Here is a 14,175-nt window from a genome sequence, read left to right as displayed (position 1 = left end):
TTGAAGACAGCTGGGATAGGCTCCAGCACCCCCGCGACCCTCGTGAGGAGAAAGCGGTAGAAAATGAATGAATGAATGAATGAAAATAAAATAAAATAAAATAAAATAAAATAAAATAAAATAAAATAAAATAAAATAAAATAAAATAAAATAAAAAAAATAAAATTAAATAAAATTAAATAAAATAAAATTAAATAAAATTAAATAAAATTAAATAAAATGGCTGCACGCCGGTTGAGTGGTTAGCACGCAGACCTCAGACATGTGCCCTGTCATTGGCTGGCCACCAGTCCAGGGTGTACCAGGGTGTACCAAGACAGCTGGGATAGGCTCCAGCACCGCCGCGACCCTCGTGAGGAAAAAGCGGTAGAAAATGAAGGAAAACATAACACGAAACATGAAAAACACCAAACAATTCAACATAACACAAAATGAAATGTAACATGAAACGTAACAGAAAATATTCAAACAGGAAACATAACACGAAACACAAATCGGAGAATGTAAACAACTTCCTCCCTGCGATTAAATGGAAGCTTAATTAAGTTCTGACTTCAGGGACAACAAATACAAATCTTGCATGTATAAACCATCACTAATCTCAGTGTGCAACATCCTGAGAATACAGCTTACTAATATAAATAAGATGGATGCCACCAGGGAGAAATCGGCAGCCTGTGGCTGGTCAGCAGATCTCCTTCTCGCAATGACGCCATATTTCAGAAACGACGACGAGAACACATTTAAATATCTCAACATATCTTGTCTATGACCAACACCACAATAAAAGTCAACTGTAACATGCATGTACCTGTGCCAGTCCCGTAGAGCGACCCCTGCAGTTCGTGAGAGGGGCTGTGGAACAGCGGGCTGTGGAAGGCGTGGTCATCAAAAACTGGCGTCATGTGACAATCTGGAGACAACGTGGCTCTCAGCTCGGGGTCAATCTGTCCTGACTGAGTAGCGTAGGAGCTGTGAAGGCCTGCAGGTGAACACACAAGGACCAAGACAATCAAACATACAAATAACTTTAAAGCTTTTAAAGTCCACGGCTGGGATCGAACCCGCGTCCCTTACCTCGGAATGCAGCAGCATTGAATTTTCCGGCTTCACTCTATCACGGTTTTAGCCTAAATTAAACATTTTCAAGCATAACAATAGCTAAATATAACTATTACCTTTACACTCACAGGGACTCCAGACAGTTACTAGCTAACGAGCTAACAAACTAGCATGCTAACGAGCTAACCAGAATTTATTTCTTCAAAACTTACCAGTTCTACGTGGGCACGGTAGGATTGCGATATCGCGAGGGACGACTGTAATTGAGATGTCAGTTTTTTGTGCGATACATGAATTATATTAGCGTGGATTAGCTAACCAATTTCTCTCGTTTATCGTGGTTCATCTGCGCCAGACTCATAAAATAAAAGCAAATGTTATTTATTTATGTTACAGTTATGTCTTATATTATCTGATTATGACTATTGGTGACTATAGGGGTGTTATTTCATTTCCGGAGGGCTCTAATGATGTTAAAACCCGTATTTAGACGGTCATAAACAGGTTTTCTATGGTCTAATTACAAAATATTACATTTATATTTATTTTATTTAAATGAGGATTCCTACTCGGCACAGCGGTCTAGTGGTTAGCACGCAAACCTCACAGCTAGGTTCAATTCCACTCTTGGCCATCTCTTTGTGGAGTTTGCATGTTCTCCCCGTGCATGCGTGGGTTTTCTCCGGGTACTCCGGTTTCCTCCCACATTCCAAAAACATGCTAGGTTAATTAGCGACTCCAAATTGTCCATAGGTATGAATGTGAGTGTGAATGGTTGTTTGTCTATATGTTCCCCTGTGATTGGCTGGCCACCAGTCCAGGGTGGACCCCGCCTCTTGCCCAAAGACAGCTGGGATAGGCTCCAGCACCCCCGCGACCCTCGAAAATGAATGAATGAATAATGAAAAAGCCGGGCTGCACGGCGGTCTAGTGGTTAGTGCGCAGACCTCACAGCTAGGACACCTGAGTTCAATCCCACTGTGTGGAGTTTGCATGTTCTCCCCGTGCATGCGTGGGCTTTTTCTGGGTACTCCGGTTTCCTCCCACATTCCAAAAACATGCTAGGTTAATTAGCGACTCCAAATTGTCCATAGGTATGAATGTGAGTGTGAATGGTTGTTTGTCTATATGTGCCCTGTGATTGGCTGGCCACCAGTCCTTGGTGAACACTGCCTCTCACCTGAAGACAGCTGGGATAGGCTCCAGCACCCCTGCGACCCTTGTGAGGAAAAGCGGTAGAAAATGAATAAAATAAAATAAAATAAAATAAAATAAAATAAAAAATAAAAAAATAAAATGAGTGGTTAGCACGCAGACCTCAGAGCTAGGAGACTAATAATAATAATAATAATAATAATAATAATAATAACAGCCGTCAACCAGCCCGTTACTGGTGGCCAGTCTGCTACTGTTTGGATGAGCTAACTCATGCTTGCATCTTTATTTCCACCATGTATTATAAATACTACTAAATACTACACCAGAGAATGATCTGTCAATACGGCCACTTATGAGCTTGTTAACCAATAATATAGAAATGATGGGCACCTGTCTTCTATTGTTGCTCATCTTCTATCAGTAATCTGGGATTACGCCGCTTTGAATGAATATCTTGGAATAGGGACTTGGGCAACGTAGCAGAAAATCACTTAGCTGGAAAACAGGAGGCATTTGGCTTAGTTCACTGCCCCTGAAAACACGCTTCCGTATCTCTGCTCTCCTCAAACGCACACAAAGGGTGCAAAGAGCGTGCGTGCGCTTCACCACTCTGTCGGCGACCGCCACGCCGTACGGAAAGAAGCATGCATCAAGAATAAAGCAGATGCTTTAGAGTGCAGCGCTGCCAGATGATAATCAGCTGATGGCTTTGTGATAGAAAGCTTGCAATGTGGGTCAGTGGGAGAGGCTTAGTGACGTTGCGGAAAAGTAAATCTGCGTCGTTGCGGCATCAGCGGCGCTGCAGGGGCGTCCGAAACTTCACACATATGGGCTACGTTTACATGCAGTCCATTTGGTTTTTAAAAACCCAAATACTAATACTAATACTAATACTAATACTAATACTAATACTAATACTAATACTAATACTAATACTAATACTAATAGTACCCATGGGTTACTTTTCTAACCCAAATATAGCGTTGTGTATAATATTAATTACATAATATAATTATTAATATAATATTATTTAATATTAATATAATATAAATTAATACTAATTAAATTAATTAATATTATTTAAATTAATTAAGATTAATAATATTATATTAATAATTATATTATATAATTAATTTGATAATATTAATTATATAATATAATATTAATTTGGGCGGCACGGCGGTCAAGTGGTTAGCGCGCAGACCTCACAGCTTGGAGACCAGGGTTCAATTCCACCCTCGGCCATCTCTGCATGCGTGTTTTTTCTCCGGGTACTCCGGTTTCCTCCCACATTCCAAAAACATGCTAGGTTAATTAGCGACTCCAAATTGTCCATAGGTATGAATGTGAGTGTGAATGGTTGTTTGTCTATATGTGCCCTGTGATTGGCTGGCCACCAGTCCAGGGTGTACTCCGCCTCCTCACGCCGAAGACAGCTGGGATAGGCTCCAGCACTCCCGCGACCCTCGTGAGGAAAAGCGGTAGAAAATGAATGAATGAATTAAATTAATTAAATTAATTAAATTAATTAAATTAATAATATATATATAATTAATTAGATAATATTAATAATATAATAGAATATTAATTTGTGTTCTAAACTCATCTTATTATGTGAAAAAAATAATATAATATGCACGGCGTTCAAGTGGTTAGCACGTGGACCTCACAGCTAGGAGACCCGAGTTCAATCCCACCAACTGTGTGGAGTTTGCATGTTCACGTTCGGGCATGCATGGGATTTCTCCGGGTACTCCGGTTTCCTCCCACATTCCAAAAACATGCTAGGTTAATTAGCGACTCCAAATTGTCGAAAGGTATGAATGTGAGTGTGAATGGTTGTTTGTCTATATGTGCCCTGTGATTGGCTGGCCACCAGTCCAGGGTGTACTCCGCCTCCTGCCCGAAGACAGCTGGGATAGGCTCCAGCACCCTCTGTGACCCTCGTGAGGATAAGCAGTAGAAAATGGATGAATGAAAATAAAATAAAATAAAATAAAATAAAAATTTTGTGAGGATATATATATATATATATATATATATATATATATATATATATATATATATCAGTATATACTGTATATATGAAATATCAAAGAAAAAATCCATAATTTAGTTGCAGTAGAACAATATTGTGAGAATCAAGTCATAATATTACAAGAAGTACATTCATAAAAATGTCTTAAGAAGAAATATTTGGAAAATGTAAAAATACCCCCCTTACACAAAATGGGCACCCTTTTTTTTTGCCTAAATAAAAAATGTTCAAGCATAACAATAGCTAAATATAACTATTACCTTTACACTCCCAGGCACTCCAGACAGCCACTAGCTACCGAGCTAACAAACGAGCATGCTAAAGAGCATGCTAACAAGCATGCTACTGCCCAAAAATAAAAGGAATTGGTATTTATTTATGTTACAGTTATGTCTTATATTCTCTGATTATGACTATTGGTGACTATAGGGGTGTTATTTCATTTCTAGAGGGCTCTAATGATGTCACATGCTAACTCGCAAACTAGAGAGCCACTGACCTAAACGGTAGCCTTCAAGTTATTTCCTTTCAACTTAAATAGCCAAAAACTTACCACTTCCACACGGATAGGGAGGATAACTATTAACAGTTATTTAACCTTTAATATGAACATTAATCAAACGTAATAATTTTTTCTGGGTACATGATACCATACAGCATCCATATCAAACTTGCGCGGGGGGTGCACTAACATTAAACTTTCATATCAAGGCGGGGGCCTCAAAGTAGTGTCCTGCGGGCCACATTTGGCCCGCGGGCCGCATGTTTGAGACCACTGCCCTAATATTTGGAAAAATGTAAAAAACAGCAAAAATGGTCAAATTTCTATTTCACGGGTATGCTAGAGCCTTACTAATAATATGTTTATTATTATTAGGAATATTAAAGTTTAAAAATCTAAAGTTTGGACACCCCAGTTTTAGAACCAATCAGTGACCAAAACCGAGGAACTACTATCCGATCATATTCCATGTTGAAGCGTTTCGTAACGATTCAGCACATGATTGGGTACGATGTAGAAGTTCGGAAAGCGACTGACCTATGAGGCTGTCAGGGCGGGGCAGGCCACTCCTCTGGTACAGGCCGTACGGGTCCGTGCCGTACGCCAGCGACTGGCTCTGTCTGGGCAGTGTAGATCCGTAATGCTGGGGCACCGCAGTCATCCCGGAACGCAGGGGCGACCCTTGCAAACCCCTCCCCTCTATTAGGGACAGAGTGGATCCCAAACGGGCGCCGCCGCCCGCTCCGACACCACCCAATGCTTGTGTACAATCACTTGGCGACGAGGGTGACGGGCAGGAGGGTGGCATTGTGGTTCCGGGGAAAATCGCGGCCAGCGGTTTGGGTTCGGAGAGAATCGGTGAGTCGTAGGTGCTGCCCTGGGATGTTCGCAGGGATATGCGAGACGGGGAGACGGTGCCGGCTGTGGCGCAACCAGGAGACTGGCTCCTGGACGGGAGGGATGTCATCCGACGGAGAACCCTGCCGGATGGCTGAGAAGGCAAGAGACGCAAGAAGTCACACTACTTCCTGTCAACACTATCCCTTAAAAAACAGATCCATCATACCTGCCCAGATGCTTGACCCTCGGCTCTGGGGCTTCTAGAAATGGACGCACGGGGCTCAGAACGCACGACATTCTGGTTGCTGTAGTAACTGACACTGCTGTCTTGATAGCCGCTGTCCGAATAGGACGTCATGTGAGCTGAGTGCCCCCCCGAGCCTGGAAAACATCAGTCGTTTGACTTCATTTGCATTTCGCCTTTCAACTCATACAAAGCACTTTCACTGGAAAATACGCATCACGGCGATGTGCTGTACGGCAACAATGTGCTCGCTGTACTGGCCTACTTTTTTTTTTGCATGTGGGGGATGTTTTTATTTCCAGAGCGAGGAATATAAATAAGAGCTTTCAAAGCTTTACTGTGAAGCCGTATGATTTCTTATCATCAAAACTCTCGGTCCCGTGATGCCGCAATCTGATGAAAGTATTGAAAAATAAAGCTACTACTAGAGAAACGGGACGTCACAGGAAGTGGAATATACGCTTGGCTTTTTCCTCCACAATCAATGCACAGACCCTCACTGTCATGCAGAGACGCACGGTCCACTTCAGGCGGGTACTGTGCCTCCTCTGCAACGACGTGACGACCTTGACGTCCGGATATGGCCCCGCCCTGGGCGTCTCCTTCTGAAAAAGTATCGGTCATACATTGAAAAGAATGACTCGCAGGGATTTACATTTACCCAAACATTTCCAAGCTGTGGTGCAATCCTTGCAAGGCAATGCACGGCCAAAAAGGGATTTCCATTTTCACACAGCTTGGATCTTTTGTAATAAATGTGCAGCGTAGAAAAAGAGAACTCATACCCGCAGACATCCAAGCAAACGACTTCTCAGATGAGCTTGAGCGGGAAGACAAAGCAAAAGTATCAGTCACGTCACGCTGAAAAAGTTCAATGCCAGTCATACAGTTCAGAAGTCAAGCAAAATTTTAATGGCAATGGTAATGGTTTTATTTCATTTGAACATGCATCAGATTACAATTGAGTGCATCCCATAATCAGTTCCCAGTTCCACATGTCCAAAAGGAGTAGGAAGAAGCAAAGCTTATTAAATCCTACCCCTCCATCTGGTACTTTTACAATCAGTAACTGTTACATTTGTTCACTTCCTGCTTTCCTAATATAATGTAAGTGTTTTTTTTTACTTTATTTTAATTTTTAATTTCATTTGAACATGCATCAGATTACAATTGAGTGCATCCCATAATCAGTTCCCAGTTTCACATGTCTAAAAGGAGTAGGAAGAAGCAAAGCTTATTAAATCCTACCCCTCCATCTGGTACTTTTACAACCAGTAACTGTTTTGTTCACTTCCTGCTTTCCTAATACATAATGTAAGTGTTTTTTTTACTTTATTTTAATTTTTAATTTCATTTGAACATGCATCAAATTACAATTGAGTGCATCCCATAATCAGTTCCCAGTTTCACATGTCCAAAAGAAGTAGGAAGAAGCAAAGCTTATTAAATCCTACCCCTCCATCTGGTACTTTTACAATCAGTAACTGTTACATTTGTTCACTTCCTGCTTTCCTAATATATTTTAATTTTAATTTTAATTTTAATTTTAATTTTAATTTTAATTTTAATTTTAATTTTAATTTTAATTTTAATTTTAATTTTAATTTTAATTTTAATTTTAATTTTAATTTTAATTTTAATTTTAATTTTAATTTTAATTTACAATTGAATGCATCACATAATCAATTCCCAGTTCCACATGTCCAAAAGGAGTAGGAAGAAGCAAAGCTTATTAAATCCTACCCCTCCATCTGGTACTTTTACAATCAGTAACTGTTACATTAGTTCACTTCCTGCTTTCCAAATATATTTTAATTTTAATTTTAATTTTAATTTTAATTTTAATTTTAATTTTAATTTTAATTTTAATTTTAATTTTAATTTTAATTTTAATTTTAATTTTAATTTTAATTTTAATTTTAATTTTAATTTTAATTTTAATTTACAATTGAATGCATCACATAATCAATTCCCAGTTCCACATGTCCAAAAGGAGTAGGAAGAAGCAAAGCTTATTAAATCCTACCCCTCCATCTGGTACTTTTACAATCAGTAACTGTTACATTTGTTCACTTCCTGCTTTCCTAATATATTTTAATTTTAATTTTAATTTTAATTTTAATTTTAATTTTAATTTTAATTTTAATTTTAATTTTAATTTTAATTTTAATTTTAATTTTAATTTTAATTTTAATTTTAATTTTAATTTTAATTTACAATTGAATGCATCACATAATCAATTCCCAGTTCCACATGTCCAAAAGGAGTAGGAAGAAGCAAAGCTTATTAAATCCTACCCCTCCATCTGGTACTTTTACAATCAGTAAGTGTGGCATTTGTTCACTTCCTGCTTTCCTAATATAGTTTAAGGTTTTTTTTTTTCATGTTTAATTTTTTTAATATGTTGCGGACCAAACCACTAGCTGTTTGTGTTTGCTTCATAGTGATTTCCAGGTGTCCAAATTGCAGCCCAGGGGCTCTTTGCGGCCTGTGGCTGTTTTACAAAAAAGTTATATTCATTCATTCAATTTGAGTGCAACCCCATGGTGCATTTGTTCACTTCCTGCTTTCCTAATATAATTTAAGTATATTTTTAATTTTTAATTTTTAATTTTTAATTTTTAATTTTTAATTTTTAATTTTTAATTTTTAATTTTTAATTTTTAATTTTTAATTTTTAATTTAATTTTTAATTTTTAATTTTTAATTTTTAATTTTTAATTTTTTTTAATTTTTTTATTTTTATTTTTTATTTTTTATGTTAGGTTTTTTTTTAAGTATGTTCTCTGTAGGCGGCATTATGAATTATCCTTACTGACCTTTTTTTGCAGTACATTTAGCCAGTGAAGATTGCTTTTATAGTTATTAGCCCATATTTCCAAACAATAAGTAAGATATGGTAGAACCAGAGAGCAATAAAGAGTGTGGAGTGATTTCTGATTGACAACAAATTTTGCTTTCTTCAATATTGAAATATTTCTGGCCACTTTATGTTGTATATTTGTAATATGAGGTTTCCAGCTCATATTTTCATCTATTGTTTGACCTGGTTTTTGGTGTGCAATGAGATTTTTCGAATGTAAAAAATGTGTCTCAGTAACGGTTGGGAAACGCTGGTCATTCTTATTTTTAACTGGGCGATTGCGTTCAACCTTACAGGTTCCCCTGATTCCCCTGATTCCTTAAGTGATGACTATCTTGAGTATTTCGCCTTTCTTACGAGAAAAAAAAACCTACCTGCTGCTTTCTGCAGGTGGCGACTCGGCTCCCAGCATGCACCTCTCCAGCTGGCTCGCCACAATCTGACGCTCTTCTTCCAGCTCTCGTGTCAGCCGCTCAAACTGCAGCTCCTGCGGAAGACCATGACATTGTGAGCTTCCTTTTTAGCCAGCCAATCACAGGGCACATATAGACAAACAACCATTCACACTCACATTCATACCTATGGACAATTTGGAGTCGCTAATTAACCTAGCATGTTTTTGGAATGTGGGAGGAAACCGGAGTACCCGGAGAAAACCCACGCATGCACGGGGAGAACATGCAAACTCCACACAGAGATCCCCGAGGGTGGAATCAAACTCGGGTCTCCTAGCTGTGTGGACGCTAACCACTCACTCACCGTGCAGCCACAAACACAAGTGTAATTTTAAAATTAGGTTGCAGGAAAATTTATCATGCCACTGGAATAAAGTCAAAATGTTACGGGAATTAAGGCATAAGAACAAGAAGAACATTTACAAAAAAGATTAAAAAAAAAAAAAACAAAAGTCAAAATATTAAAACCAAAAATATTTATGGTAATAAACTTGTTATATTAAGAAAGAAAATAATGTCATTTAGCAACTGTTTTTCAGTTCATTTTCAGTCAGAATATTACGAGAAACAAAAAAAAATAAAAAATGTAAAAAAAATAAAAATAATAAACATTAAAATTAAAATAAAAAAAATAAAAAAAATTTTTTAAAAATAAATGTATATATAAAAATAAAAATAAAAATAAAAATAAAAATAAAAATAAAAATAAAAATAAAAATAAAAATAAAAATAAAAATAAAAATAAAAATAAAAATAAAAATAAAAATAAAAATAAAAATAAAAAAATAAGTCAATCATACAAATATTTTTATAATTAATAAAAATAAAATAAAAATAAAAATAAAAATAAAAATAAAAATAAAAATAAAAATAAAAATAAAAATAAAAATAAAAATAAAAATAAAAATAAAAATAAAAATAAAAATAAAAATAAAAATAAAAATAAAAATAAAAATAAAAATAAAAATAAAAATAAAAATAAAAATAAAAATAAAAATATCATGGGGATAAAAACATAATATGAGAAGAGCATTTATGAAGATTTTTTAAGTTGACATATTTGGGAAAAAACTGCTGAAATGAAACGCAAACTATAGTGGCCCTTGCATCCTTTCGTTCTTCAATATGTGGCCCTGGCTGGAAAAGCGGGAGTGGGGCAAAATGTCTCTAATTATAATATAATATTGAATTATGGCATAGATAGTCGACATATCCTAAATGAGCTGAACAATTTAAGGCATAAATGTTATCAAGCGGTGGCCTAGTGGTTAGCATGTAGGCCACACAGTCAGCATATCGGGAAGACCTAGGTTCAATTCTACGCTGGGGTATTTTTGCGTGGGTTTTCTCCTGGTACTCTGGTTTGTCTATATGTATCCCAGCTGGGATAGGTTCCAGCATAGTGAGGATAAGCGGCATTGGAAATGGATGGATGGTATCAAGCGGCAAGCGGTTTTGCTTCCTTTCGTCGGAAAATGTTTGGACACCCCTGTGGGGCAATTCAACATGGCTAATGAGGGCAGGCCAAATTTTCATATTTTTCCATCGTCCCACGGTCCATATGGCCTAAACCCGCCCCCTCAGAATGAAGCCCATTTTGTGTGACTGACACTAACTCTAAATGATGTAAACGGATGATGTTTAAGCTTTTAAAAGTACAAAAGATACTTAATTCCGTTTTACATCTCCTGATAAAGTGCTGTTGTATTTGGGTCAGCGGCTGCGTGGGACACGCAACGTTCGCAGTGTTTGATGCCGTGCAATTGTTGTAGCGCTCGTCAAAAGGTTGCTAAAACCGTAATCCCTCGCCGCTTCTTCGCACTTCGAAATTTGTGGCTTCGTTATATCAGGGTTTTTCATAAATATATTAACCAATAAATCTTTTCCTAAGTAAATTTAGTCAATTTAGACATACATTTAGCCTAAAGCAGAGGTCTCAAACTCAATTTACTTGGGGGCCACTGGAGCTCCGGTCTGGGTGAGACTGGGCCGCATCAGGTTTTCCAAAAAAAAAATCAAACACAGTTTTTAGTTCCAATTTTCTACAAGAAAAGCTCTGATAAAACATTCCACTGTTCTCAAATATCTTACTTTTTATTTTTCTACACAAAATAAGACGAAAATATAATAATAATAATAAAACGGCAAATAATAAAAACTTAAGAAACCACATATAGTTGGTGGGTAGACAAATGATTTTTTTCATATTAAAATGAACAAAGCATTATTAGAGCCCTGTAGACATGACAAAACACGACTATAGTCACATTTATACTCTTTTTATTTACAACATATTGCGCAACTGCAGGGTCTTGAGACACATGCTAACTCGCAAACTACAGAGCTAGCGACCTAAACGGTAGCCTTCAAGTTATTTCCTTTCAACTTAAATAGCCAAAAACTTACCACTTCCACACGGATAGGGAGGATAACTATTAACAGTTATTTAACCTTTAACATGAACATTAATCAAACGTAATAATTTTTTCTGGGTACATGATACCATATAGCATCCATATCAAACTTGCGCGGGGGGGGCGCACTAACATTAAACTTTCATATCAAGGCGGGGGCCTCAAAGTAGTGTCCTGCGGGCCACATTTGGCCCGCGGGCCGAGTGTTTGAGACCCCTGGCCTAAAGTAAGCATTTTCGAGTATAAAGATGTCGCCACAGCAAATCTACCGCCTCCAGTCTCTCTCACATGGTGTCTATGATATCTATGTTTTCGAGTTTTTATATTTTATCTTATAATCTTTTACATTTTAATTATTTATTTATTTATTTATATACTTTTATTAGTGTTATTATTATTATTTATTTACTTTAAACAGTGCTATGGAGCAGTGGTGATTTCCCTGAGGGAATCCCAAATTAATTAATAATAATAATAAAGTATTCTGTCTGTTTGATGAAGGTATATTTAAAATTATACTTTATACTGAATCAGAAATTTAATTTGAGAAAAAAAAATTGTTTTAATGCATTTAACAAATTACAGGAATTCAATTAAAGTAAAATCTATACTTATATGTAATAGTAAAAATTAGTTTTATTATATATAATTATATATATATATACATAATTATATATATAATTATATATATTATATATAATTATTTTATTATAATTCGTTTTTTATTAGTTTTTATTAATTAAAATGAAAAATTAAGTTGTAACAAAGGATACAAATTGTTTACAGTCTTTGTTATGAATTGTATTTTTACTTTGTATGAATGCAGTTTCTTTCTTTGTCTTAAGGTCAAAAATGTATTTACAGTAAATCTAAATTTATGATTTCAACCACAATACATATTTAATTTGAGAAAAACTAATAAATTTAGGTGTAACAAATTACAGTATTTTTTTTAAGTTGATCCAAAGTGTAATTTTTTTTCAGTGTACCCTCATGTCCTCCTTCACTACATCCTTAAACCTCCTCCTTGGTCTTCCTCTACGCCTTCCTCTACGACATGTCCCAACCATCTCAGTCTGGCCTCTCTGACTTTATCTCCAAGGTCTCTGACATGTAATGTTCCTCTGATGTACTCCTTCCTGATCCTATCTATCCTGGTCACTCCCAATGAGAACCGGGGGCAGCAGCCTAAAAAGAGAAACCCAGACATCCCTCTCCATAAGCTTCTTTGTTCGGCTACTCTGTGATCCCAATGTGTTCTCAGACCAGTTGAGGGACATAGTCGCTCCCCAAGGAGGTCCCTGGAAAAACCTTCCTGACCTGAGAGACCTTATCTGGCTCCTCTTGTAAACAAGACCCCGATGTACTTGAACTCCTAACTTGGATTTTGGCCCCATGGACTCGGACTTAGACGTAGAAATCACAAGAGGAAAAGCAACAATGTCGCCCACGATCACCTTAAGTGAGGAGAATGCAACACATCGTGGATCGTGTTTAGCCATCTCTCTTCTCCGTCCGCCCACACGTGCGACCCACTGACACACTCAAACATTTTCAGTCCCTTTTTCATTCTCCAAACACCCACCTTTTGATGAGCAGCAACAGGTTTAGCAGGGCCAGCACAGTCAAAAGGCATTTCAGGAGAGGATGGAATTTAAAGTAATGGCTGAACCGCCTCAGGTGAAACCACAACTGGATACGAGGATTGGGAATGATAAACCGATCCGAGCAGATATTATCTGATCCGAATGATCTCCCGTATCAATAAGAATAATTCATAAAATCTTTAATGTCTTTAAAACAATGCAAGAGCCCCGGTGAGCTGAAGCTTGCGCAACAAACCTAGCATAGCAACAGACTGGAATGGATATAAATAGTAGCATGTGTGCTAGCTAGCAGTAGCTTGGTAGCTTTATTACTGATTGAACTGAAGGTTAAGACACATTGGTCTGTGTCTAAACAATAAATACATTTGACACGTTATTCTGTTTGCTTTCTTTTTGCCCGTGCCTTACAGCGTGCTACTTTAACCGTAGAATCAAATTGAATCAAATTGAATCAAATTGAATCAAATTGAATCAAATTGAATCAAATTGAATCAAATTGAATCAAATTGAATCAAATCTAATCAAATCTAATCAATTCGAATCAAATAGAATCAAATCGAATGTCCGCAGCCCACCTTTGTCCTATAAACAGTACATAGACGAAATGTTGTGTTCTCAGAGCACGTATAATAATAATTAAAAAAATAATATAAAATAATAAAATATATAATAATAATAATATATATAATAATATATATAATATATACAATATATAATTACATAATTAAAATATAATAATAATATTATTATTACTATTATTATTTAGTTTTTTATTATTATTAATTATTAATATAATATAATAGGATAATATTAATAATTATTATTATTTTATTATTATATAATAATAATATATTATTCAATCAGTATTCAATCAGTAATAAAGTCAAATAGAATCAAATCGAATGTCCGCAGCCCACTTTTGTCCTATAAACAATACATAGACGAAATGCTGTGTTCTCAGAGCACGTATAATAATAATTAAAAAATAATAT

The 14,175-nt window shown here is 36.2% G+C and overlaps 1 protein-coding gene across 6 annotated transcripts in view; it reads right to left on the bottom strand.

The window, feature by feature from the left end:
* LOC131104516 (plakophilin-4-like) overlaps positions 1 to 14,175 on the bottom strand; it is a 44,585-nt gene that overhangs the window by 24,206 nt on the left and 6,204 nt on the right. For 3 of the 6 annotated variants that reach the window (XM_058051801.1, XM_058051800.1, XM_058051802.1), the window contains exons 3-8: positions 9,082 to 9,194; positions 6,630 to 6,664; positions 6,339 to 6,449; positions 5,827 to 5,981; positions 5,298 to 5,751; positions 812 to 982 (exon numbers count right to left, since the gene is read on the bottom strand). In XM_058051801.1, coding sequence (XP_057907784.1) covers positions 812 to 982; positions 5,298 to 5,751; positions 5,827 to 5,981; positions 6,339 to 6,449; positions 6,630 to 6,664; positions 9,082 to 9,194 — 1,039 coding nt within the window. The remainder of the gene's footprint in view (positions 1 to 811; positions 983 to 5,297; positions 5,752 to 5,826; positions 5,982 to 6,338; positions 6,450 to 6,629; positions 6,665 to 9,081; positions 9,195 to 14,175) is intronic. The other 3 variants (XM_058051804.1, XM_058051803.1, XM_058051805.1) reach the window with 3 other exon arrangements.

Source organism: Doryrhamphus excisus, chromosome 16 (genome assembly GCF_030265055.1).
Source record: "Doryrhamphus excisus isolate RoL2022-K1 chromosome 16, RoL_Dexc_1.0, whole genome shotgun sequence".
NCBI lineage: Eukaryota > Metazoa > Chordata > Actinopteri > Syngnathiformes > Syngnathidae > Doryrhamphus > Doryrhamphus excisus.
The sequence above is the reverse complement of the archived record's forward strand: the minus strand, read 5'-3'. Positions and strand labels throughout refer to the sequence as shown.